Consider the following 27,957-nt stretch of genomic DNA (forward strand, 5'->3'; position numbering starts at 1 on the left):
TCCCGTCATGCTCGTGGCTTCAGCGCTACGTCAGCAGTGATACAGAAAACATGGCGGTGTCCACAGCACGGCGCCCGGCTGCTATCGGTCGTGTGTTGATAATAACTTTTCTCACGGCGATAATATTTCGCTGCGGGGTCGCTGACGTCGCCCCCGGTGCCTCGACGTCAGAGGAGCTCCCTCACCGCCGATTCGAGTACAAATACAGCTTCAAGGGACCGCACCTGTCTCAGACGGACGGCGGCATCCCGTTTTGGATCCACACTGGAAGTAAGTTTCCAGCTGTCAACATCGCGGAGCTCATCGCTCGTCCGCCGGTTTGCATTTAAAAAAAACGTGTCGCGAGGTCTCGAGGGGGACAGTCGAGGTCGGCGATGTTTCGGAGGGTTTATAACCGACGTGTTTCCGCGCAGGCTGTTCGGAAACGACAGCGGGGTTTTTTTCCTTTTTTTTTTCCTCTTTGTCCATTCAAAATTGCCAACAGCGCCCCGGCTCCCAGTTAATTAAAGTCCTCTTCCGACGTGTCGCGAGCTGCGTAAAAGCAGCACGTTCAAAGTGGAAACCGCCCGCTCGAGGCTGTGCACAGTGAGGCGCGTGCAACAGGGGTGTTGAACTTTCCTCTCGCCCAAATGGGCCTTTGGATCTTTGCACCGCTCAGTGAGTTGTCCACTTGCTGATATGAGCTCTCAATAAGCAGCGTGAGATTACACTGCATTCCCCCTAAGCATTGAATACAGGGCCGTGGCATTAGCAGGCTGCTGATCCATTATTATTATTATTATTGTATTATATTGTTATTTTCCACAGTATCATTTGGGGACGTTTTCTCTCCTTTTGTTAGGCGTAGGATATGTAGAGGTGTTCCCTGTCACCTCTACATATCTACAATAAGCCCACAATAATATATATTCATGTATATTTAATATCCATTGTAAGTTCACAGAGCTTTATTGTAGGCATAGGTCTTCAAGACGTTTTCCAGGTTACATGGACATGAAACTGAGAAAAGCAGCAAGTAGTAGATATTAACAGTTAATCATTCTTGTTTTAGCACAAGTATGCACATGCGTATGCAACATGGAGTAAACCTGGATGGTTCAAAGAAATCTGAGAAAAATGGTTCCTCACTTTGTGAATCATGGCACTGAGACAGTTAAACGATTAGAGAGCAGGCACACCCTGATAGTGCTGCCTCGTGATAACCGCGTGGAATAGAAACAGACAGAATACGACTTATTTTCTACGTTTGTTGTTTAAGAAAATGAATAAAACGCTACATATGTTGTTGTATACTTTCATAGAAATCATCGAACATAATGTGTTAAACTAAAATCCTGCTGCTTGTCTCCCATTTCTCCTCCCCATCCAAGATGCCATTCCCAGTGCAGACCAGGTGCGCATTACCCCGTCCCTCAGGAGTCAGAAGGGCTCCGTGTGGACGAAAAACAAAGTCAACTTTGCCCACTGGGAGGCCGAGGTGACCTTCAGAGTGTCTGGAAGAGGCCGGATGGGAGCGGACGGTTTGGTAAGGAGGGTTGACGCGTCTGCGTTGGTTCACGAGGCAGTTCAGAACCATCTGCACCACACTGAACTGACTTACTCTGCTACACGAGTGCTGCATACTTTCCCCGTACCGACCAAACTGTATTTGTAGCCTCGAGCGTCATGAATCTAAGGTTGGCTTTGAATGCTCTTAATCACTTGTTCTTAATCAGTAAAACATTCTTGCTTTTTTTTGACTGTGGTGTTTTATGCAGCCAGAGCAATGAATGAAAAGCGGTTAAAACATGTTAATATTCCCCAAACGGAGGAATTATTGGTTGATCATCTGGTTTGAAGCTTCTGCTACTAATTGATGAATACACCAAACCATTACACCTTTTTGTTAGGAGAGATACCCAGAAGACCAAATAAAAAATGGCCACTTTTGATGAGGAAGCTCAAACTAACTGCCTCGTGTGCCTCTTTGTCTGCAGGCCGTGTGGTTCACCAGTGAGCAAGGCCTCGACGGCCCGGTGTACGGCGCCGCCGACCAGTGGAATGGAGTTGGAATCTTCTTTGACTCCTTTGACAACGACGGAAAGGTCAGTGTTTATTGTTCAGCCATAACTGTTGATGATGTTCCTGAAAGTATCTGTTGGGGAGTTTTGTAAACTGTCCGTAGAGAATCGCTATCAACAGGTTTAGTCATGGAGGAAGAGGGTTAAAATATAAATGTAATTATGATCAGACGTGTTCAGCAGCTTAAAGTTTTGGCTTATTTCTGTGTTTAAAATATAGAAAAACCCACATGAAACATGTTTTCTTTACTCTTGTTGAACACCTTTTAAATATTCCTGTGTTTATGTGTATGAATTTAAATTCTTTAAAAATGTTGTTTTGTCTTTTTATTTTTCACAATTGGATATGTTTATAAGTAGATAGATAAATAGATCACGTTTATGCAAAACAAATGTTCCCATAGGTCTGATGACGTTTGAATATTATATATCTCAGGTATGGGATTAATAAAATGAGATTACATCAAATCAAAGCCACCTCTGGTCTTCAGATGAACAAAAGGATTAATGTGTTTTCTTCCATCTTCATTCCAGAAAAATAACCCATCTATAGTTGTTGTGGGAAACAACGGCAAACTTGTTTATGACCATCAAAAGTAAGTAAACATTTATTTTGCTTTGCTCGGATGTCATCACCAACTCAAATTTTAACAATTTATAGAAGATTAGGAAATATGATTATATTTGCTTGGAAAGTAAATAATCCTCTATCTTTCCTAATCTCCCCCGGGCCAGTGAAAGCTTTAAATCACTTTTTCAATGACATTTCCGTTTAGAATTCACACTGTTTACTCTCCCACTAAACAAGTGTTGACAAAAACATACATTCATACTCACTTATTTATTAATATACGCTATGTGGAGCAATGATTCTGTATGCAATTGTTATAATTTGTCTGAAACCTTTGTTTTGATCCAGTGACGGCACCACACAAGCCCTCGGCACATGTTTACGAGACTTCCGCAACAAACCGTATCCCATCCGAGCCAAAATTTCGTACTACAAGAGGACGTTGACGGTACGAGAACATTTCCTGAGTACATGAAGCCGTGAATGATGAGGATGAACGTCTACCTCGTTAATAATTGGCACTTTTCAGCCAGTGTGACGCGGGTTTTTTTCGATGAGCAGCGCAGTCGGTGGTAATCATTGTCCCGTCGTCCTCCTCAGGTGATGATCAACAATGGCTTCACTCCCGATAGAGACGACTACGAGTTCTGCACAAAGGTGGACAACATGGTCCTCCCCGGTGACGGCTTCTTCGGCATCTCAGCCGCCACTGGTGGTTTAGCAGGTATTGTTCGGTCCTCTGTGTGGGAAAATCCTTGAAGTTGTGAGTGAAATGTGAGTTTTGAGGATTTCTATTTGTCCTAATTAAAACTATACTTCCCCCCCCCCTTGAGCCACTTAGAAACCACACTCATTTGCTAATCTTTAATGAACCGAGTTGGAGGCACAGACGGGCTGATTTGTGGTAATTCCACAGGAACTTGCGTTTCCGTGGAAGGAGCATCTAGAAATAAGGACAATACAACAAATAAAAACAAGGCAGTTCTGCATTCTGTTTAAGGAAGAGACATTTTAATATGAGGACTTCCTGGATATCTTTTCTATTTATTTATATTTTCTGATAATAGTTCCATATGTTTCCCTATTATCTCATTTATTATCAGTTTATGACTCTATTATTACCTCTCTATTATCCCCTTTATCATCAGTATATTTGAACACAACCATCATTATTACTCTCTGAAAGAGAATTCGTACCTTATTGAGACGTTCTTCATAGTATTACTGCTGCCATTCCCCTATTACAAAAATAAACGTCTATTACCATTGTTAGAATCAAGTAATACCAAGTTACTCTGTGATTGCCATTCCCCAGTTTCACTCTTTTTACCCTAAATTCTAACGTTGTTATTACCGCGCACCATCATTTTAAAATATGTTTGTTTCGGTTGTCATTTTCTAATTCAGAATTTCTTTCCTCCCTCAGATGACCACGATGTTTTGTCCTTCTTGTTGTTCACACTCACAGAGCCAGGCCAGCAACCGGTAACTACATTTTACCAGAGCTCCTAATACTTGGACACTCCTGTGTGTGTGTGTGTGTGTGCGCTTTTCTGTGTCTGTGTGAGCGCATGCATGTATGTGCACAAGTAGCTTAAGCACAGCCTCTATTGAGTTCACAGAGGTTTTTTTTTTGTCTCTCCCACTGAAGCCCCCACCTGAATCTGAGATTCCTAAAGAAGAGAAGGACAAGTACCAGGAGGAATTTCAGAACTTCCAGCAAGAGCTCGACAAAAAGAAAGAGGAGTTTCAGAAAGAGCACCCAGGCGTCCAAGGAGAGCAAAGTTAGTTCCCCGAAAACAAATCATAAACAGAAACATAAAGTAAAAGATAGTTTTACTCTTTGTTATCCGTTTTATATAATCTAAACAAGCAAAATAAACATTGTTAGAAGACGTAAATCATAAAACACTAAAACACTCAATAATTAGTTGAATTGTGTTGCAATCTTCGCATCTTCTTCAGTTGACGACATGTATGAAAACGTGAATGACCGCGAGATCCGTCAGGTGTTTGAGGGCCAGAACCAGATCCACCTGGAGATCAAACAGCTGCACCGGCAGCTCGCCATGATCCTGGACGAGCAGCGGCGATATGTGTCGGTCATCACCACCGAGGTCACCAAGAAGGGGCCGAACGCCGAGTCGGGACAGGTGAGGGGGGGGGTCAATGCCAACAGATACAATATGCAGCATACTGTAAACACAATATGCAACAATGGGGCCAGTGGTCAATTTGGAGGCTATTTTAGTTTTAGTCACGCTTTAGTCATTTTTATCCTACATAGTTTTAGTCGACAACAACTCAAAACTGTTGAGTCAATACTTTGTCCGAATGTTCTCTCTCTTCATTGTGTGATGTGTCCGTAAATTGTCATTTTAGTCAAACTTCACATAAGATTTTATCTTATCTGATGAAAACTGTTTGAATGATTTAAGACTTTTCTTCCTTCATCACATAAAAGGGAAAAGGTGGATGGTGATGAAAATATAGAGGGATTTTGGCAATCTTCCATGTTTATTCGATATCGTCAACCTTTGTGTTTAAAAGAAAGTTAATGCTGTCTTAGTCATGGAAGAAAAGGTAGTTGATGAACACATTTGTTTAAAGGTTTAGTTCACAAAATAAACACTGGATGTACAGGATTTAGGAATGATTTAGAATTGCATGTTTTATTTTCCGCGTTGCGATCTCAATGACATATGGTGGCCGCTCAAACAGATTATCCACACATTAAAAAAAAACATGTACATTTACATCCACATTATTTCTGTTGCTGAAGTACACTATTTTAATAGCATGTTATCAAAACTAATAATCGTATCTTTCTTTATGACCGTGTGCTTACCGTCAGACCATGATGTCGTCTTTCTCTTTTAGCTGGATCCGGCAGGTCAACAACAGTTGGGCTCCATCATAACCAACCAGCACGAGGTTCTCAAAAATCTGAATGAGCTCAGGTGAGGAACAACAGCGTCATTGTTGTTGACGGTCGGTCAGTCTTAAAAACTAGCTGTTGTTTTTGCAACAAACATGAAGGGAGATCCGTGATACGACCTTGAAAAACAAGGGAAATCCTTGCAGTTAAACCCCTTTTTAAATCATATTTAATCTCAGGATGCAGTGGTTGCAACATCACAGGTGTCCGTCAGCCTGATGATCCAACTTCAGTAAGTCAGGAAAGCACGTTCCCACACAAAGACGCGCTAAATGGGATAATCATCACACTGCCTTGCTCTAACCATTTCACTCATTTGTTGTGGTATAATAAGAGTCAAGAAGTTGCATAATTTACACCTATGGTAGATACAGGGCTTCCCAACAGGAGTGTGGATGTTTATCAGCATCAGGATTATACAACATTTGTATTAAATATAAATACAATTGGCTTTTATGATGTGCCATCTAGGAACAAGGACATGTATTTTTACAAAGAGGGGGCACCAGCCCCATTTGACCCGGAACAACAACTCACGTTGCGCACACACCAGCGCTAAGACAAGCAAACCTGAACACGTATTAATGAGTATGTTCAAACAAACAAAAAACAACAACAAAAATATATAAAAGAAAGTAAGTAAAGAAAATGAATTTGACGTTCCATGAAAAAAAGAAGAAGATATTATCACCGTGAATAAAAATGATATCATTACAGCATGATATAGTAATATCCAGCTGTAATCTTCTCCTTCTTTCATTATATTTATGGTCTCCTTAGCACTCTCAGATAAGAGCCTGAACAGGTTTTTAATGCCAAGATAATACAGCTTAAAAGAGATTTTATGATGGTGTGCCTTCCATGACAGTTTGATTTTAGTACTTATAGTAAGTAAGCCTGATTAGGTGTTCAGAATGTCACGTATTGATGTTTTGAGCTTGTGTCTTGTGCTTTTGAATTGCTTGCCTGAGGTGCTTGTGGGCTTAGTCCTCATGGGCAAGCCACAGATTTAAAAACAATGTCCTCTTCAAAACCCTACTCAGAAATCTGAGGGGATTTTAATCAATGTTTTTTTTTTTCTCTATTTCCCCAATAATTAAATTATGAATAATCCAACTAGTCTGATTATTTCTAGTCAACCTTTTGGGCTCCTATGTTCAGTTTTTAATTGTCTTCAGTTCTTTAATTAACTCTCTATCAGCACTTTTTAAAAATCAAATTCTAAACAAAGAAATTGCGTTTATTTATTCAATAAAGAATCGTTTGTCCCTTGTGGCTGCAGTTTGATCGTGTGTCTTAATTTTAACACACCATCTGCATTAAGAATTAATCAGAATCGCAAGATATTAAAGATTTTATTTTATGTAACATTAATCTCTTAGTCTCGTGTATCATAAAAGAACCAGGCTGTTTCTATGCCCTAAATCCAACAGGACACTCATCCTCAAATACATGATTTTCTTTATTATATTGTTGACCCATAACTCGCAGGGAGCCAGACTCTCACTTATGTGTCTCTTGTGCTAATTATACCCAAGTGAATTATGCTCTGTACACAGCAGGGAAAGACAGAGTTTCTGTCATGGTTCAATTTAAAACAGGAGTAAGCTGATTGACACTGAATATGAGTGGAGGCCTTGGCAAAAGGCTGCAGCTGCTCCCTCTAATGTGCTAATGTGAGCAACGGATCTGTATTACTTTGTAGATTAAGCTCTTAGTTTATCCTGGCCCATCTTTTAAACACAGAGTTTATGATAGGACTTCATCTCAGACTCCAAGGAGGGCTTTCTGCTCATAAATAGGTCACTTGTAGCAGATGAAGATTAGATGTAGGCTTTAATAAATGCTCACTTACTTTCTCAAGGGAGATTTTTTTTATTTTTTTTATTCCCCTCTCTGGGTAGCAAATTAGATTTTGTTTATATATCATCCCTGTCCATCCTTTCAGAGCAAGAAAAGGCCACCATCTTAGCACCATTTGGACCTTATCAGATTAGTCGTCTTTAAATACATCTGTCGTACACAGAAAAACACGCTTTACCTCCGATTGATTTCTGGTCACAATCCCCCCCCCCACACCAACCCCCCACCCCCCCTCCTTCCCCTCGGGGCCTCCGCACTTCTTTTCATTTGTCAAGTCACTTTTTTTCCTTCATAATCGTCTTAGACGTGTTTAAGATGATAAGGGAAACTTATTGCTTTCTCCCTGTAAGTAATCAACTTTTAAGAAATTACATTTTGTCGAGAAATATGATCCAGGCTTAGATGTCTGGATTCTCTTCTGGAAATGGTTTACACCGCATTTCATTCACTGATGAAATTGAAAGTCAAGGATACAGATTTGACATTTTATAATTGGTGAGCCATGACTGTAATGGTTTTGAAGTGTGTGTGTATTATTAATATTAATAATATTAGAGGCGTAACACCATTAGCAGACATTAGTGTTGGCCCTCTCAAGCATAAATCCTGCTCTTCTCAATCTCAAACATACTTCACATATCATAATAATTTCACTATCTTGAGTGTCCGTTGGTTGCCTGGCAACCTCTCAATGACGCCAGGAATTCATGGCATCCCACCAAGAAATGGCACATCATTTTTACTCAGGATTTTGGACATTAAAACAATAACTAAAATGTTTGTATGTCCACTTTAGAGATGCTGATGGGATTTAAAAAAAAAAAAAACTTTTGTCAGAGACAACTAGCCAAAATTAGACAAACGTATAATAAACAGTATTTATATGAGGCTTACTATTACTGGTAATGCTTCAGCGTTAAAGTGCGTGGACGTTTTAGATACTTTGGGGTAAATGCATCAGTAGGTTTCATCACAGAGACACGAAGAGGAAACGTCTTTCTAAAAGAAGATCCTCACTTTGTCTAATTTAGACAAAAACAATGACGTGTTTTAAAGTTACTGATTAGATAACAAACCAGTTGGGGCGAAGCAGCTCTTGAGAGAGAATTTACACACGTGGCTTTCTCACTGGAGGGACCCAAACCTTTAATTATTATTTACTTTTATTGTTATTTTAAAAAAAGATCAGTTTCGAAAGACTTACAACTTCTTCCTCTTCCCAAAGAAACGTTACAATACGTTTACAGCGGCTACATTTATTTAATTTCCACTTCCTTTTTTAGTTTTTCAATCACTATTTGTATTTCTTCCGCGTGAAGGCTAGACTCTGGATTCCAGAGAGCGATCCTCCGCGGTCTGTTTCTTAACCTCCTGTACTTGTAATCTCGTATAAGAACATGTTTTCATAAGGGATTAAATCAGCCATCATGACCTCTTTTATCAGATGGTAATTTTCTGTTTTTCAAACTTTGACAATATGTAGCCTCCAGTGAATAGGGATTAAGAGATTAATTTCTGACAATTTGTATTACTGTAAATAAATGATACCACACAGCATATTTGCTGGACATCATCTTTCCCAACACAGACTTAAATTGTCTATTGACTATATTTCAGAGATGTTTATTTGGTATTAAAAAGGCTGCTGCACTAAAGATGATATAATTCCGGTCCTTTGGGGAAAGCAGCTGCAGTATTAATGTGTTTGGCTCCTAAAGAGACTTAGTGTTTCTCTTCTTTGTCCCTGCAGAAACTCCTTCCACGAGTCTCTGAAACAGATCAGCTCAGCCCAACACCAGGGGAACGCAGCCGGCATCGGAACCTACGAGACCGTTCAGCACTTCAACGACATCAAGGAGCATCTGCACATGGTCAAAAGGGACGTGGAGCACCTGGTGCAGCGTAACTCTCAGGTATAGTTCACAGTGTGCTGCCTCACGTGGAGCGGATTATAACACGGATCCAAATTGGGCTGAACCTCCTTTTTGTTGTTTGTATGTTTTTAACCCACAGAATCCAGCTGAAAAGGCTGTGAAGTGCCCCGAGCTGCCGGCCATGCCTACCTGCTTGTCCACGCTTCATTTTGTGATCTTCATTATCGTCCAGTCAGTCCTGTTCTTCTGCTACATCATGTACAAGTAAGACGTCATTTATTTTCATTTAAAGGTATGAGTGTTTAAACCTGTGGTCTAAAGTACATTTACTCAAGTACGTACTGAATGGGAATATTTTGCACCTTTTTATGTGGATGTCCGATCAGAGCTGATGGTAAATCTGTTCCACTTAAGAAATATATTCTCCAATGCGTGTTATGTGGGCTGAGAAAGCTGATTCTCCTGCTTGCGGGTCTCCAGGATGTGAGTTTGCCGAGTTACACCAGCTCTTCTATCTGTTTTTAGTGCGGCAAATAAACAAAATAAACTCTCAAACGCATCTCGGGTTCGCCTCTCCTCTGTTCCAACAATCGGCAACTCTGGTTTGGTCGAAATTAGATCGTTTGCAATGCAAGCAACGAGAACGAGGAAGGTCACGTTGGTTGGCGGCGGCGTAGAGCAGACATGTCAGCCGAAATAGCTCGTGGTTCTTTCTGACCACCGAGCATGTCGCCGCCGCCACGTCACCAGATGCAGGGAGGACACGTACTGCAGCTGCGGCGCAGGGAACATCGGCAAGAACTGCAAGCGCCTTTTCACACTAGATGGATGGAGAGGTGGTTGATAATCTGCAAACTTTGCCTTTTTTAAAGTACACATTTGAGGTACTTGTATTTAACTTGTGTATTGTATTAGCTTTGTATTCCACTACATTTATTTAACCACCGTAGTTACTCGTGGACTCGTGAACTTTGTGGATTCAGGTTATGAATACAAATTATAAATCAACTAATATACATATACAGGCAGTATATAAAGTAGTTGAAATTAACAACTGCAACATTAGTGATAATTAAATGAATGCATCACAAATTATAATCCAGCGATATGAAATGTAAATATTCTGTAATGGACCAGTACTTTAAGTATAATTTGATACCAATTATATTTAAATGTTGATGCAGATTTAAGATTATAGATGTGAGTACTTGTTCCACCACGGTCTCTGACGCCTTGTGTCTTCTCGTCTCTTGCAGAAGTCAACAAGAAGCGGCAGCAAAGAAGTTCTTTTGATGAAATGCAGTTATGAAAAGAAGGCGTGTAAATGAGGAAATGTCCATATTGTTAATTCTTTGATTAGTTTCTGATTGTAAGTTATTGTACTTGAGAAGATTTTTTTGTTGAAGTTTGTTTTAATTAATTGCGGATTTTTAATTTGATCAGTAAATAATTGACCTCTGAATTTCCAACATGATGTAACTTTCCTTGCAGTATTTTTGGATGGTCGGATCCTTTTTTGAGTTTGTTTTTTCAAAAGTCAAAATGTTCCCCCCAATCCCCGATCATGAAAAACAAAAAAACCTGTGTTTTGAAATGTGCAATTTTGTATAAAATAATTAAATACTGGTGAAGAAAACCTCCGTTTATCTGCTTTGATCAAGTCAAACATGTCAGAATCTGACATGAACAATTTACATTAACAACATGTAAATAGCTTGTAACACAGTTACAGGGACATTTATAAACTCATGTTTTCACTACATATATTTTAAAAATGTATACCTGTGAATAAACAGTTTGCTTGATGCATTTCCACACATGAAGAAATCCTTTAATTGTGTTCCAGTATAACACATTTATTACGTGTTTATGTAACAGCAGTTAACATTTTTTGCTACATGCATAAATAAACACAAACACCCCTTGTACCTGCATTTTACTGTTTTATGGTGTATTATAAACCTCTTACAATGTTAAACATTTTTTTTATAAATGCTTAATAGGGTTGCAGTTATATTGAGACTGACGCTACTGTATTTCAACACATGGCTCGCTCTGTGCCACTTCCACGTCCGCTGCATCTATACGCAACAATAAGATAAGAAGTCCAAGAGTCTACGGCCAGCGGAGCTAAGGCACATAGCTAAATGCTAACCGTGGTGGAGGAAGTATTCACTACTAATACCACATTGTAAGAATACTCCAATAGAAGTAATAGTCCTGCATTGGAAATGTTACTTAAGGAAAAACATGTAAGTATAATTGGGTGAATGTACTTTTAAAGTATTAAAAGTTAAAATACTTGATGCAGAATGCAAAACAAATAGATTTAAATACGTTAAAGGAAAAGCAGCGAATCCTCGCATTTGTCAAGCTAAAACCATTTTTCTTACAAACTATTATCAAAATAGTTAACAATATATTGTCTGTCACTCAACTGATTTATAACACTGTTGGGTAGCTTAATTTATAACAAAACATTGTAATTTAGAAGCTCGTAATTTTGCCTATTTTCTATGCAAAGATCTTAATTTGTCAAGTAACTAACTAAAGCTGTCCAATAATTGTATAAAAAGTAAAGAAGTTTGTTGAGGGATAGAAGTAAAATGTCAAATATAAGTACCTAACTCCACTAATGACGGTGTTTAGGGGGTATAGGATCATATTATTTTATAATGTTAACCATGTTCACCATCTTAATTCAGGGTGTTAGCATGCTAACATTTTCTAATTAGCAGTAAACTCAAAGTACAGCTTAGTTTTGCAGGTATTTGTTCGTAAACCCAAAAGGTTGGCCACATTTAAATATTGATAACCAAACGTATTAATATTTATCCTGAGGGTAAATCCATCTAATAGTGTTTGAGACAGTATAGTCAATGGAGTATGTGTTTAATAAAATCATGCATTTCACTAAGATGCATCACATGTAACTGCAACATCCAGGTTAAAATATATGCAGGAATGCCACATGCATCCCAGCATGTCCTGTAGTATTAAATAAAAGCAAAATAATAAAACGTACATTTACATGTAACTAAACTAAAGATAGTACATGACATTTGGTTGCAGATGAGCATTTCTGAAATGTTTGAGTGCTCAAGAATTCCAGGTGAATCTGAATCTACAAGTTCTTGCCCAAAGCTTGCAGATAGCGATGCAGTGATAGGCCGAAGAGTCTCCTCCCCGGCTCTCATCCTCCTGTCAATCATCCTCCCACTGAACAATAGCACGGCATTAACGATGGCCCCAGTAGGGGGATGAACAACACTGTAATCCCGCTGCTCTCTCTCTCTCCACTCTGCTTGCTCGCAGCAGTATAATCTGCACGGGCCAGTCACTACTTTACTAATATGATTAAGCACTAGTGGGCGGATGCGGCATATGTGTGGTCCCAAACTGAGGACAGCCATCTCCAAAGACATTTTTAAAATGAGCGCTGCACCTTCAAAAAAATGCACAAAGTTTCAGAATTAATAAAAGAGAAAGATGGACAAAGGTCTGCATGATTTAAAAATAGAGAGAAAACAGGCCATCTGCCTCTTAGCATAGTGGAGCAGGGAGGATTAAATCCAGATTATGGCCGTTGTGTGTGTGTGTGTGTGTGTGTGTGTTGCTTGTCGTCAGTGTGTCCTTGGCTCCATAGACAAGCAGCAGGTTAGCTAGAGAGCTACCACTGGATTTGACAGCTATAGGAAGCCGAACCGGCGGACACCATAAGGGGAGCAGCATCACTTTCACTTTTTGAAAATATTGGCACCATCGCAGAGTGAACAACAACAACAACAACACAACAACAACAACAACAACTCAAGATGGCTTTCTTGATCAAGAGCATGATTGGGAACCCCCTGTCAGGGATCGGGCTCGGTGGTGGAGGTGACAAGGAAGAGGAGGCCGCCCCCACAGATCCAGCCAAAGCAGCAGGGATGACACGCGAGGAGTATGAAGAGTACCAAAAACAGGTGGTGGAGGAGAAGTGAGTATCATCTGGACGGCGCTCCATTTTAAATGGATGCCCATGTCGGCCCACGGAACGCAGGAATGGCTGCAGAATGTACACTCTGACCTTGACGAGCTGTGTTGTCCTCCCCTCCACTGTTTACTTCCCATTCTTTTGCACGACCACAGATCTTAGCCAAACCCTAACTAAATGTAAACACTCAGATATGTATTGTTTTCATGAGATGATGAGGAGCAAGCTGTATTTTTTTAGATGCATCTGTTGCTGAAGGTCAGAGTAGAGGTACCAGCAGAGTGGATTTCTTAATATAATATCCCTATTGAGGCCAATGATCAATAATCGCTCATAATCTGGTCATCTGTTTCTGCAACAAGAATCGTTGCGTGTAACATTTTTAGATACTTTCTAGTTTAAAAAAGTAAGCAATTGTAAAATTCCTGCTGGATTTGCAGCTCGAAAACATGGCGTTATGGGCATAACATATTTAAAGTGTAATCCAACAATTGAGGAGCTTCTGTGGTGGTGCAGCAAAAGAAAGCAATCCTGCAAAATTATATTTATTTATCTATTTTATTTGGATCTCCATTCGAGGTCGTCCAGTTTGTCAAAAGCTGTTTTTACTGTCACTCTTATATTATTATTTCTTATGGATTCATACAATTAATTAATCATATTTTATTTTAAAATGTGGACTTTTCAGAGACGCCGTACATTTTGTAGCATCGAGCAGATCCTGTATTACATAACAAGATTAACCCAGTTTATTTTGGGGGAAAAAATAAAATTACCACATTTTGAACCACGAACATGTTTGATAGAAACAAAAATGGCAGAACATCTTCTGTTCTTCTTCTTCTTCAAAAAAAGGAGATAAATATCTGGATAATGTGTCGCACAGAACAAGCATTTCATCAGATGAATAGTTAGTTCGAAACCCTCGTAAACTGGCTTTTTGTTTCACTACAAATTGAGATGTCTTGGCTTGATTTCTAATCTGCGTGTAATTCTGGTGTCATAATCCCATCTTTAATTAGCTGAGGGAAAGTACGCGAGTCTCGCCTTGAAAACACAGAAATACATATTTTAGGACTCAAGATGGAAGATAACTATTTGCTTTGATAACTTGATTTTATTACATAACAACATTTCCTTTAATGTGTAACATAGCACAGTTTATGTCTGAAAGAAGTAAACTGATAGTAAAGGTATTAAATTACACGCATTACAGATTTCAGACTTCAGTAATCTCTTTGCAGAACTGCAAATAACCTTGTCAAACAAAACAGGCTGAGCCGTCACAAGGAAAATATTTGTCATGAAAATCCAAATGCTTATTGTGCTGCTCTTGACCTTTTGGTCACTGATGACAGCACAAGGTCACACAATTCCACCCTGCTGGTATTTTCTTGCAGCAAATATTGGAGATTAAATAAATAATATTCTTCCATTAAATCAACCTGGGATGTCCCTGAGGAAAACAATAAAGGTTACCGTGTTCATAATATTTGTGTTTTTTCATGTCAGGATGGAGAGAGATGCAGATTTCTTACACAAGAAGGCGGAAAGAGCAACATTGAGGGTTTGCCTCAGAGAAAAGTACCGGCTGCCAAAGGTAAACACTTTTTATTCATCCAGTTCTTGTGCCACACACATTTTAGATTTTCATGTATTCTATATATTAATAAACTAAATAGGAACACAAAGGCAAAATGGTTGACTTTAAATTAAGTATTTTTTAGGCTCTCTAAAAATATTTAACAAAATGGTTATGAACACACTATGAAGTACTTGTAGGCAGATAGAAGGACATTTGTAAGTAACAATTATTGTCCTTATCCTATGAAGACATGTCTTATAACTGTATTTTATTATATTTTCATTTGTTATCCGTTTATACTGCAGCCTCCCCGAATGGAAGTCAACAGGAGTTATAGTTGTTGACAAATGCATTAATAAACACTTATATCTGCTTACGACTACATTATAGTGTGTTATAGACGTACAGTATTACCAATTGCTTCAATTCAATACTTCCTATGAGGTTTCTGTATCAGTTAGTTGTGTTTGCTCATCACATTATGAACTCCTTTTCTCAGTCCTTTGGTGGCTGAGCTAGAGGTCCGGCCTGCGGAGGTAGAGCAGCAAAAATATGCTTTGTGGCCGAGGTTATGTTTATCTAACAGCAACCACTTGGCAGCCGCAGCTTGGACGACAGGAGGCGGACGCCATGCCAGTAGATTAGTGGGAAAGACGTCCAACTCACGTCCTGGAAGACGTTAGCCGGCGTGTCCCATATTGCACCTTGAGCCGTACGAAGCTAAAGGCTGCTGAGCAGGTGTCCCGGGCTCATTAGGCAGTGTGAACTGGCTTTAAGAGGGAACAACACCTACTTTAGTGGATGTAAACTGCACAACAGAAATATTTTAAAGGACTATTAAAGGGAAATAAGCTGTGATGGACGGAGCAAATAAGGTATGTGGGGATTTTGTTTAAGCCATCCAAAGAGAAATACGGGCACAGTGTCTTCTAATCCTGTACATTAATCTAGAGGTGAAGACTTGCTTGTGAAGATCTGTGTGTATTTTTGACAAATTATCAATTTTCAATACAGCTTTTCTCATACTAATGATTTGTATTCACCTGAAGGCATTGATGACCTTGGCTGCTGGAGGCATCCCTTATTGTGCGACGCACCAGCCACTCCATTGTTCACATTTCTAGTTTCTAACAATAGTGCATTTCTTTTTACTCTTTGTCTCTTAAATTGAAACCACACATATCTGATGGGGACAATTGCCGGAGGCCATACACATAAATCTAATTATTTCTCCATAATGCCAGTTTGAAAGGACAAATGACAACGTTTCTTTCATAGAACTGGAATATGCATTTTAAATGGCTTTTCACCAAACAATGAGGCACCTAAAGGGATCGTGTGCTGTGGATTCTTTTCATTTAACGGGTAGGAGCTTGAGAATACACCTACATGCTATAAAGAGTCAGTTAGAATAAATAATATTGTTACAAGTGTACACTATGAGTAGAAAGAGGAAGTTGGTGCTGTTAGTCTAATGGAATTAGAGTCTCGTGCAACGCTATAGAAGATATCTTTAGACTAACGTCCGGATTCGGGGAGGAAAGGCTAAGGCGGGACAGATAATCCCACAGATTGAAGTTTAAAGTAGTCCCAGTACGCTGCCTATTGCATGACTTCAGATATTAAGTGATTATAGATTGAGTTTGTTGGAAAGGCTTTGAATATAGCATTTCTATGATGCAAAAGCCACGTGCAAGTAAAGTCAAAAGAATCTTCTTCACAAAATGTAGAAAACACAGACAGCAGAATATCCTCAAGTGCAGATACCGGGACCTGGATTAGGACGGATCCTAGAGTCTGTTTTTGGTTCATATTTTGCCTGATTGCTCGCTGATATTCGTGGTCTGCATTTGTATTTAATTAGAGATGTCTTTATTTTTAACGTATGTGTTACATTAGAACTAAAGTAAAATCAAATTTATATAATTAATCATAAACTGGTCAACAAATTAGGCTCGTGTTTAGTTCATGTGGATTCTGATAAACTGGACAATGAGTGTGAAAGGTGAACGTTTTTTTTATTTTTTAAATAAGGCAAGCAGACAGCATATTAATCCTGTAAAAAGTTTTCAATCAACCTTTTAGGTTGTTTACTTCTCCAAATAATAATTCAATGCCATAAATATACATGAATATGCCCTCCCTCATTTTTACTTAGACCGTGTGTATATCATAACCTGTTTTAGGGAGAAATATTTCAACTAATCCGGGTGAAGAATGTGTGAATGTGTATGAATAAATGTAGTAAATAAATCTAAGACGCTCTCAAATAATTACTCAACACATTTTAACACAGTGAAGAATAAATATTGTTTCATTTTAAGATTTTGGAATGAACAATTATATTTGGATGATACAGAGATAGCATACGATTGCAGACCAAATGAGGACCAATGTGGTACTTCATTGATGACAATCAATACAAAGAAATGATCCTGAATGAAGTAATCCGGTGTTCTCACCCCGATGTTGTCGTCCGCAGAGCGAGCAGGACGACAACATGATCGAGATCGCCGGGGACGACGTGGACGTGCCCGAGGACCTGCTCAAGATGGTGGACGAGGACGCCACGGAGGAGGAGGGCAAGGACTCCATCATGGGCCAGTTTCAAAACTTGCAGAACATGGACATGGACCAGCTGAAGGAGAAGGCCTCGGCCACCGTCACCGAGCTGAAGAGCAAAGCGGAGGAGAAGTGCTCCGTCATGTGAACAGTCGGAGAGGGCCGTCTGTGTTTGAGTGATGAAGAGGAGGAAGAGATGAATGCGAGAAAATGTATGTTAACGCTCTCTGGGAATCTGGAGACTGAGCTGTGTGAACAGGTCTGGGATTCGGCCCACAAAGGCAGATGATCTCTCTGTAATATGAAACGGTGTGTAATATGAAACGGTGTGTTAAACTAACCAACTGACTAAGGGGTTTTCCACAGGCCACAATACATTAAAGTCATCTCTAAAAGCGTGATTTCCAGTCAAATAAATGACAATGTATCAAGACTCGGTTGTAAAAGACCCCCCCAGAAAACGTATGTGAGTTAAAAATCCTGTGTGAGTGTTTGAATTTTCAATTTGTTTTGTTGGTGATGTGGTTGGTATGTGATCTTTGAATTAGCTACGACATTTAGATTTTTTTTTTCTCTCCTTGTGGTGTTATTACTTTGAATTTCTTCATTATACACATTTTAAGTGTAATAAAAGCTGTCGAGTCTGAAACATTTGCGGAGACATTTTGGAGATTTGCACAAATCATAACTTTAAATACTAAACAAGGAGATACATATACATAAATACTCAAACATATCAAGTCACAGTATACTATGCCATCATAGTGGCATAGCATAGTTGATTATGAAAGTCATAAACATTCAAAGTAAAGTATCTCATAAAAAGTCACAAAATATGAGTCAAGTCATACAAAAGTCATGTCATGAAAAAGTAATGAAAGTCATAGTTTAGTATCTGATCATAATAGTATAATATCATAAAAAGTCATAAAGTAGTAATAAAAGTCATAGTAAAGTACGTCAAGAAATACCATGAAATTAATTATAATATAGTATGTTAAAAAATAAAATAAAAGTATGGTATTAACAATAATATGTCATCAAAAAAGTCATAGTATTTTATGTATGCCATGAACGTTGCTAGTAGTATGTTGAAAAAAAAGTGTGATCAAATGTGATGTCATAAGTCATAAATCATAAGATAGTATGTCATGAACAATTATAGTTTAGTATGTCATTAAAGTCATAGCTTAACATGTCATAAAAGTCATAGTTTAACATGTCATAAAAGTCAGGATGTTCATTACTGAACGGGTAGAAATGTATAACTTATTGCAATAAACTAGAATTACTTCAAACTACAAGCATGAGGCCACATCTGTCCCCATAAACGCTTTCAATGTTCCACAATACTAATTAAAATGATGATTATTATATGTGATAGAATCGTCACTTTGTTGTTAAATGAGACAGTGAAGTCTCTGAAAGTGTGATTTCAGTCAAATAAATAACAAACAAACAAAACCTTGTTTAAGTTAAAAATGAAGTCATGAGTTCAGAGATCATCTTTTCCTTTGATATGTTGGTTCTTCTAGATTTTATTTGAAATAAAAACTGTTGAGCCTGAAACATGTGCAGGGACATTTTGTAGCACAACTTTAACATATTTATTGATTTACTCCCTAAAAACAATAAACATAATAACATGAAATACATGGAGGTGCTTGAAAATTTATTTTTCATCAGAGATTTCTATATTGAAAACAGGAAATATGTCAGTTTGTTTGTGTGAAGCTGGATGCTGGAAACATCTTTAAATATCACATCAAACAGTCGCTTTGCCATGAATTCAAATGTTCAAACTTCATGTCTTGTCTAATTATCATTATGTTACACCTTCAAGGATCCAGATTTTTGTAAAAGACGCCTTTTATGCCCGTTAACTGTAACGTCGCCGCACGCTTTGCTCTCTAAAAGGTTCGACTTCAATTAATCCAATCTACCGGAATCAGATCTGATGCAGTGAATAAGGAATAGGTCTTAATTTAATTGGGCATGCACTTGTTAGGGATGATTAGACATAATGGGGGGGGGGGGGGGAATCCTCAACACTTAGAGTTTCACATGAACCCACGTTTAAATGGCCAAGGATTTGTAAAGTCTGGAGATTACATCTAATAGGATCAGCAGAGCCAAGGTTGTCAGCCTCTCTCTCTCTCTCTCTCTCTCTCTCTCTCTCTCTCTCTCTCTCTCTCTCTCTCTCTCTCTCTCTCTATTCAATTATGCTTTATTGGCATGGCCTTGATGTTACACAGTACTGATGGAGCACATTGTACTGTACAAGGAAAGCAGTCACCACTCCAGGGCAAAACAACAACAACAACAACGACAGCAACTATGTCGACACGTTTACAATGCAGATAACAAGAACTGAATCAGCAACAATATAAAAAATAATAATAATAAACATAACATCTATGTGCGGTAATGTGATTTCATTTGTGTTGGTGTGTGTGTGACTGTTCGGTGGAGGGAGTGTGTGTGTGTGTGTGTGTGTGTGTGTGTGTGTGTGTGTGTGTGTGCGTGTGGGGGAGCTTTCCTTAAGGAGAGTTCATTAAAGACGTGCTCTGCTGCTCGACTGCAGCAGGGTGGGGATTTTGTTCAAATTCTGAATGCTTGTTTTTTTTAAATTTAGGGGAAATATTTCTTTCCGACTGGCTGGCTGAAGTGTTGATGCATTCTGTTAGAAAGTGCACATGTGTCTCCACCTGCTCTGAGTTGTTTGTTTGGAGCCCGTCCCTGTGGTCACATAACCTGTTACACTGTACACACACAAGCCTTTTGCTTTGTGCTTTTGTTTGTGCGTTCCAACTGGTGATTTAGTTTTATTTCTGATGTGTTATCATTCGGTTGACTCTAATGGATCTGTGGTCAGACCGATCCTGGGACAGAACAGGATGAGAAAGTGGACTATAAGCCTCAGGACCAGCTGAGTGAGGGGACTCTAGTTTCTGCTCAGTTCTTGGCATTGCAGGGCTCAACTGATACGAGAGAGAGAGGAGACAGCGAGCCTGGCTCTGTCTGAAGGCGTCAACATGTGCCTACCAGCACTTATAAAGCACACTCATTAACTTGTTTGTTTTGTTTGTACACAAACTGATTTACTGCTTATTTACATTCTTATTCCAGCACTTAACCACCAAGAAAAGCAACTCTCAACAAGGAAACGAAACAGTTCCCCGAATGTTGAACTGGCCTATATTCTTTTATAGGTTCAGTCGTGCATTTAGAATGGTGGACATAGTTGGTCAGTGCCAGTCTAAGAAACCGCCAAGAGGTTTTCTGTCCTCTCTTCAATATTGTGAAGGCTGAAGGTTATTATACTGATGCAGAAGATCCATAACCTGTGTGCATGCGCCCGTCAAGACCAACCAGCAGGCTGAAATATAATATTCAGCTTTTTACAAATGTTAACAATACAAATGTAATCAATTTAAACACTCAATTAAACTTTTCGGACACCATACAACTTAAGAACCTCTTATCATGATGTGCTGCATCACTGTGTCAGAGCTCCTCACGCGCAACAGCCTCTAAAAAAAAGAAAGGTTTTGCTGTAAAAATTTACTTTTTCAAGTCACAACTTTTTGCTGTTTATTAAATCAGTGGTCAGTTAGCGTCTCCCTCCCTGGGACCCTCCTCCGCTCTCAGGCAAACAAAGGATAAGGTCACCTTCTGTAATTAGGAAAGGCTAAATAGTTTCAGGGGTTTTAACTCTTTTGAGTAAAATAATGTAATCCCCTTAAGAAGGATTACCACACTGCTGTCAATCTTTGTTTGCTGTTAAGTGGTTATAGCCCAAAATTGTTATTGTTTGGGCTTTTTACCCTCTTTGACTCAACACCTATACGAAACTGGTTAAAGAAAGTCTGCATAGTTTCATTCTGATTTATGAATAATTAATTGATTTTAATAAGCCTATAAAGGTTTTTTTTCCCATTCAACATGTGTCAAGAGGTGCACGATTTGTCCTTAACTTCAATAAAAAAGAATTCACTTCGACTAAATTAAATGTCTATTTGGTTTGGCAACAATATCTTGACGCTTTGATTAAATATTAAGCTGTCATCTTGCAATCTGTGTCCTCGCCAGAAATCTTGTAATTATGATTTTGTTGTACCTTAATCTGTGGGCCTAATCTTCCTCTTTTTCTTTTTTTTTACACAGACTGACATGAACATGACATCTGGGGGAGTTGAAAGATGGTTTTAAGATTTATGTAAGTAGGTTTAGAGCCAGCACTGGCGGATGCACTTGAGATGGGGGAGGAGTTAAAGGGAGGGCGTGCGCGCTGGTGCCTGCTCGGGCGCAAAGTTACCCCTAAATCCAGGGCCAAATCCAACAGGACGTCCCCTTTCTGACGTGCAGCGGGGGTCCCGCATGAGCAGTCCTGCAGCAGGCAGCACTTTAAAAGCCTCCTCTGAAGATGCTCCGTATCCACTGAGCAAGACAGGCGGACTTGGTGCGCGTCTTGGGCTCAAAGTGTTCCACTCCACTCTGGTTTGCCATTTACAATTGTACCAAAACACAAAGAGCAGCGATACATTTGAAGAAGAAGAAGAAGAAGAAGAAGAAGAAGAAGAAGAAGAAGAAGAAGAAGAAGAAGAAGAAGAAGAAGAAGAAGAAGAAGAAGAAGAAGAAGAAGAAGAAGAAGAAGAAGAAAAGGTGTGTAACTGTGACCACCTTTTGGACCTCACCGACCAATGTGGCTTCTTGGATCAACTTCCCAAGTGATGATGATGATGGATGAGCGCCTGTCTCCCTCCGCGCGATCAGTGCAGAGTCCGGGGGACAACCCGTCCACAATCCACAGCATAGAGGCGATCCTGGGATTTAAAGAGGACACCATCTTCCACAAATCGGCCTGCTACAGCATGGCAGAGAAGGTTTTGGTCAAAGATGCTGAGCGGAATGTCATCATGACCCCACTGAAGAAAGGCCATTCCTCAGAAAGTTTTGACAGTAAGTAGATTTTTATGTTTTCTCCACTATGTAAAAGAAAAAAATATCCGAAACATCTAGTTTTGAGTCTACACGTTTCCAAAGAGTTTAACCTTTAGATTACTTTTTTATTCTTTTTTTTTTTGTCTCAATGATATTCTTGAAAGCGCGCAAACAGGTTGACTGGCTTTAAAAGTGCTAAACAAAAACAATCCACAAATTCATAAATAAAAAAACATTATTACGATACTTGGGGGGAAAATAGAGTTGTTTTACTTGTAATTTTAGAAAATTAGATTTTAGGGCGCAAACGGGTCATTTCCACGCTTGTTGTCGCCGTCCTCACGCTCCCGTTTCTCCGCAGGTGTTTGTTGCGCAAACGGCGCCGCTGACGCTCCGGTGTGCCCGGACTCACCGGACGGAGACGGAAAACTGTCCGACGATGAAAACCCCAAGAAGAAGCACCGTCGGAACCGGACAACGTTCACCACCTTCCAGCTCCACGAACTCGAGAGAGCTTTCGAAAAGTCCCACTACCCGGACGTGTACAGCCGGGAGGAGCTGGCGCTGAAGGTCAACCTGCCGGAGGTCCGAGTGCAGGTATGTACCCCAAATCCACCACTTCCATCTCCTTCGTCCATACTCGGCCTGCATGATGGCTGTATATATATATATATATATATATATATATATATATATATATATATATATATATATATATATATATATATATACTTAAAATAATAATAATAATTATATATATATAATTATTATTATTTATTGTTTACATATATTGTAAACAAATAATATATAATCGTCTTTGAGTGTCAAGAAACGCGCTATACAAATTCGAAGTATTATTATTATTATTATTATTATTATATATATATATATATTTATATATATATATATGTACCTCTCCAAATATTTGTAATAGTTTTAATAAATAAAAGAAGAAGAAAAAAATAGAACATTAAAAAGTTATTTATATAGTTTTAATGTCTACATATAAAGTTTTTTGGGGGGAGATATACCGTTATTACATTACATTTAAGTGATACATTAGAAATGTACTGAAACAATTTGTAACATTGTTCGTTTGATTTTGATTTTCACGTATATTTAACTTGCCACGGGTTCACAAATATGAAACTGAAAGAACTCACATTGTTGGGATCAGTTAAGAGCAGTGCGTGTTTTAGTGCAAATGCATTTACAAAATGTGAAACTTTAGTTATGGATTTTATCATCGATTCAAAAATAAAAGGAACTGAACAAACGGTTCACTCGATTTCTTTTGGAACAATCACTAATTATTAATTATAGCATACAATTCAATGCAAAGTGCTTTCTTATTTTCACTCATATTTCATAGATATTGTAATACTTTCAGATAATATTATACTTTACATAATTAGATATTTTTTACGTCTTTGATTGTGTTTTAGCTTTAAATGAGTGTTCTATCTCTTCTCCTATCTATTATGTGTATCAGGGGTTAAGTTGTAGTAATAAGTGAAATTAAATTGAAAATTTAAATCCCCCTCTTTCTTTCCAGGTTTGGTTTCAAAACCGGCGGGCAAAATGGCGTCGGCAGGAGAAGCTGGAGGTGAGCTCCATCAACCTCCAGGACACCTCCTCTTCCTCCTTGCTCTCCTTCAGCCGCTCTCCCAGCAGCTCCCTGTGCTCCAGTCTGCAGCTGGACCCCTGGCTCTCCACCCCGATTACCACCTCCACCTCCCTGCAGTCCCTCCCGGGCTTCATCACGGGCTCGCAGGGACTCCCATGCACTTACAGCCCTTCTCCTCCCCCTCCCATGCCCTCTTCCTTGCCGGCCTCCTTCCTCAACTCCCCTGCCCTGGGACACAGCCCTCACCTGCCCCACATGGGCTCCATGTGCCCTCCTCCCCCGGCATACCACTGCTCAGCTGACCCAAGGAACTCTAGTATTGCCTCACTGAGGATGAAGGCCAAGGAACACATTCAGTCTATTGGGAAGACGTGGTGATGCCGAGTGGAGGTTAAACATGGACATCCAAACCCAGAATGCATCGTGCTGCATCTTTTAAAGGAACCGACTCCATCCTCATGCAGACGGGATTGTTATTTCGAAAGAGTGAAATCTACAGTTGACGTCCAGGATTAGAGACATCCTCGTCACTTGTAAGGGTAACCCTTTTCTTCTCCCATTAAGTATAACATGAGCAGTATATTAATGTTGAATAAATGGTTTATGACACAATAATGAAGTAGATTCAACTGTTTATAAGAGGCGGAGGTACATTAATTATCACTTATTATCCTAAGATGGTCACGACTTCATTACAATGTGTTAAAAACAATTTATTAAATGTCTTTAGTGCTTATAAATTCAAGATAAAGGGACTTAAAGTAAAGTGTCACCCTTTTAAGCAACTATCTAAATCTGTGACACCAACTGTGAAATTATTGTACAAATATGAAATTACTGAACACTGATGATCTGGTGTTTTTCTTCTCCTTTATCTTTGCTGAGAGTTGTATTCACTGTTAAGTTTTACATTTGTTCCACCCGGTAGCATTCTTATCCATATGTTGCTAATATAACAAGTCCATTAGTACCCATATTTATTTTACTTTTGTAAATGGAGCATTCATCCTTCCTTCCCTGCTGCTTTTTGATCTTCATCATGAAACATTTAACAAATGTGAATATTTCTCTACACAATAAACTTTATATGTAAAATTCATAATCAACATTGTGGCTAATTGTGTTTTCCCAAAAATAATAGATATGTGTACATCAGGAATGACTGTGATGCAAAAGTAAATATAGCAGAATAGCGAATTTAACACTAAATGGGGAAGAAAGACATTCTTAGCTGTTTAATTCTGTTATTCATAATGAAGTGAGTTTGGAAACACTGTCTCACACACACTTAAATAGAGCTTTAGATCAAAAAATCAATTTCACCTCTTTATATGGTATCAATTCACACCACTTGAACATTTAATCATTTCACTTAAACAACAAGAATGGAGCAGCTTAAACTCCCAGACTTCCGCCCTCTGTTTTACACGTTTGTTAACCCACTTATTTGCTCCTCATTAACTTTAAAACTTTATCCCATTCGCTCCTGGGATTAGTCTCATAATGACGGGGTAAAGTGACTTGTATCGCTATTGTTCGCCAATCATCCGCGACAAATGAGGGACGACGACAGAAGAGAACACTTTCCTTTGGCTTTAAGAAAAAAGATGTGTGTAATCAAATTGTTACAATTAGCATTTCCTATTGTCTGCAATGACTTGAGAGCTAACAATAAGATGAATATCATCTATACTACTGTCCTAGATACACACTGGGGTGTGTTAGTGTTCAGTTCAGATGGAGAAATAGCACCATCGAGGCTCACTGACATCTGTAATAATCATAATAATATTCACTTTACTGGTAAGTTAAAAATGTTAACCGCAGGTGCTCTCAGAATGGATGTTGTGCGCCATCTGGTGGTACAAACTGCTTTATGAGCGTTACATGGTTTCATTTAAAAAATAAATAATAGTTACTAGTGGCGTGTAAAGCATGATTAGACATCCACAATGCAGTTATCACAACGTTCAATTTATTCCACCTTCTCAGTCCATGAAACATAACTTTATCATGTCCGTCTGTAATCAAACTCGGCATGATGTGCATATTATAAACTTTAAATTACTGATAAAATAAACTTCTACTGGATTTCCTGCATACTCTGTACAGCAGGAAAAAAAGAAATAGACAATGTGAATATGTGGAAGTGATGGAGACCCTTCTGTAAATTCGGCTTGCATTCAGGAGCCATTGTCTCGCAGTTCCAAAGCCAGAAGCAGCAGGTCTGACATCTACAACAAGAGAAAGAGATACAACAATAACATGTTATTTCCAAACTGCTAACATTTGAAGCATCACTGATGAACTGATAATCCACAAACTGACCTCTCTGAGATATTTGTCTCTGTCCTCTTCTCTCCAGCCGCTCTGCAGCCGGAGCCGCCGCCTGCCTGCCGCCTGTGGCATCCTCTGTTTCTGGGTCTTCTGTTGCAGCAGAGCCTCCATCAGTCGCTGTGTGACCCCGGCGGTCTCTGGGGGTCGGAGGTAGTCCCGGTCCGGGTGTGTCTCCTGCGGTTCAGGCGGACTCTCGATGCTCTTCTTTCCCATCAGGTGACCTGAGTCGGACGTAATGATGCGTTAACTGTTCTGCAATAAATCGGTTGGTCCAACTACGTTTGGTTTAAAACATGATCTGTCATTACGCTGGAATAGAAAATCCTCACTTTTAAAACGCTGCACAACGTACACAATATCAAACTGATTATTATTATTTTTTACTAAAAGAGGTATATTTAATTAGACTACTTTCACTGTAATGTATTCCTTTTGTGAACCTGTTCAGAAGAGAATACAACATATACTATATTACTTGAAAAGGTCCCAGAGTTTAGTCAAGTCCCTGAACAATCATAATGAATAAATCAATAAACTAACATTCGGATCATTAGTAAACAACTGTGTTCAAATTAGCGAAGGTCCCATAATCCAGGATAAATAAGATAATACATTCTAAATATAGTAAAAATATGTTCTAATTCTAGATATTATATGATTTGCTCTGAATCGTGTCGCCATGTATGGCGCAAATGAACCAAATCGATCAATAAGACAACACGAGGCTTCATGAAAAGAACATGATGTCATAAATATAAAGTTTCCTCTTACCTACTGCCCAGTGGTTGCCTCGCGGATACATTTTTCCAACAACAGGTGCCGCACGACTGTCCGAGCAGTGCAACGCGCGCGGCATTGTGGCCAGAATGATCAGAAGTGGCCACACCGGTCTGCACGACCACGAGCAGCACTCGCACACTCCGCCCATGTTATCTATCAGGCGCAGTGTCAGAGGTAAACTGCGGTACTTCTGTACCCGCAGGTGCGCTTATTCAGCTTGATCTAACTGGAGAACAAAATGTGCACCATAGAGATGAAGTTGCGTGCAGCGGGGTGACACGTGCTCCAGCTGCTGCAGACCCCACGGACGCCTTTGATAGAAACGAGTTCCTGAGGAAAGTTAAATGCCCCTGCGGGCACGAGCCGCGCGTGCGTCAGAAAGCACCACGCTGATTCCAAAAAGGCATGATGACACAATTATCATCTGGAGCCCGCAATTATTATTGCTCGCCATTGTTTGTCCAGAGTGATACGCGGGAGGTGTCAACGTCACTTCACGGTGATGGACGGGACTTCTCTGCGTAACTGCTTCCGTTTCACGACGTGTGCGTGTGTGTGTGTGTGTGTGTTTGTGTGTGTGTGTGTGCGTGTGACAGGAAACGTTCTGATTGTTTAATAAGAAAAAGTATTCATAAAGTGTTTATACAGTGCGAGTAAACCATGTGATGGAGCCTGTTCATAATAAACATGCAGAATGGCCTCTTTCAGACTATATTATAGGATTATAATTGAATCATAATTACTGAAGCATTTAAACGTTGAAAGTTGAGGTGAAGCACATTTCCACTAACTGTGTGTCAGCAATACGTCATATTTCATAAAGTTATGCGTTTTGAATGT

General features: G+C 39.3%; 4 protein-coding genes across 4 annotated transcripts; 3 read left to right on the forward strand and 1 right to left on the reverse strand.

Annotated features, from left to right (window-relative positions):
* The first annotated feature begins 18 nt into the window (after nt 1-18).
* lman1 (lectin, mannose-binding, 1) lies at nt 19-11,234 on the forward strand. The gene is made up of 13 exons (XM_034547416.1): nt 19-270; nt 1,371-1,525; nt 1,977-2,084; nt 2,595-2,656; nt 2,980-3,079; nt 3,232-3,355; nt 4,058-4,116; nt 4,283-4,415; nt 4,597-4,784; nt 5,512-5,591; nt 9,183-9,345; nt 9,446-9,570; nt 10,563-11,234. Exons 1-13 carry the CDS (start codon nt 51-53, stop codon nt 10,597-10,599), a joined length of 1,554 nt encoding a protein of 517 aa, XP_034403307.1. The 5' UTR covers nt 19-50; the 3' UTR covers nt 10,600-11,234.
* A 1,887-nt stretch (nt 11,235-13,121) lies between these two features.
* Nucleotides 13,122-17,742, forward strand: cplx4a (complexin 4a). The gene is made up of 3 exons (XM_034547207.1): nt 13,122-13,285; nt 14,795-14,882; nt 17,350-17,742. The coding sequence occupies exons 1-3, from the start codon at nt 13,122-13,124 to the stop codon at nt 17,575-17,577; spliced, it is 480 nt and encodes a 159-aa protein (XP_034403098.1). The 3' UTR covers nt 17,578-17,742.
* A 4,390-nt stretch (nt 17,743-22,132) lies between these two features.
* Nucleotides 22,133-24,378, forward strand: rx3 (retinal homeobox gene 3). The gene is made up of 3 exons (XM_034547233.1): nt 22,133-22,391; nt 22,735-22,970; nt 23,929-24,378. The coding sequence occupies exons 1-3, from the start codon at nt 22,133-22,135 to the stop codon at nt 24,376-24,378; spliced, it is 945 nt and encodes a 314-aa protein (XP_034403124.1).
* Nucleotides 24,379-26,183: 1,805 nt separating this feature from the next.
* Nucleotides 26,184-27,265, reverse strand: grp (gastrin-releasing peptide). Its single transcript, XM_034547244.1, has 3 exons — nt 27,109-27,265; nt 26,329-26,558; nt 26,184-26,234 (listed from the first exon to the last, which is right to left on the reverse strand). Exons 1-3 carry the CDS (start codon nt 27,263-27,265, stop codon nt 26,184-26,186), a joined length of 438 nt encoding a protein of 145 aa, XP_034403135.1.
* Between the last annotated feature and the right edge of the window lie 692 nt (nt 27,266-27,957).

This window comes from Cyclopterus lumpus, chromosome 12 (genome assembly GCF_009769545.1).
Source record: "Cyclopterus lumpus isolate fCycLum1 chromosome 12, fCycLum1.pri, whole genome shotgun sequence".
Lineage (NCBI taxonomy): Eukaryota > Metazoa > Chordata > Actinopteri > Perciformes > Cyclopteridae > Cyclopterus > Cyclopterus lumpus.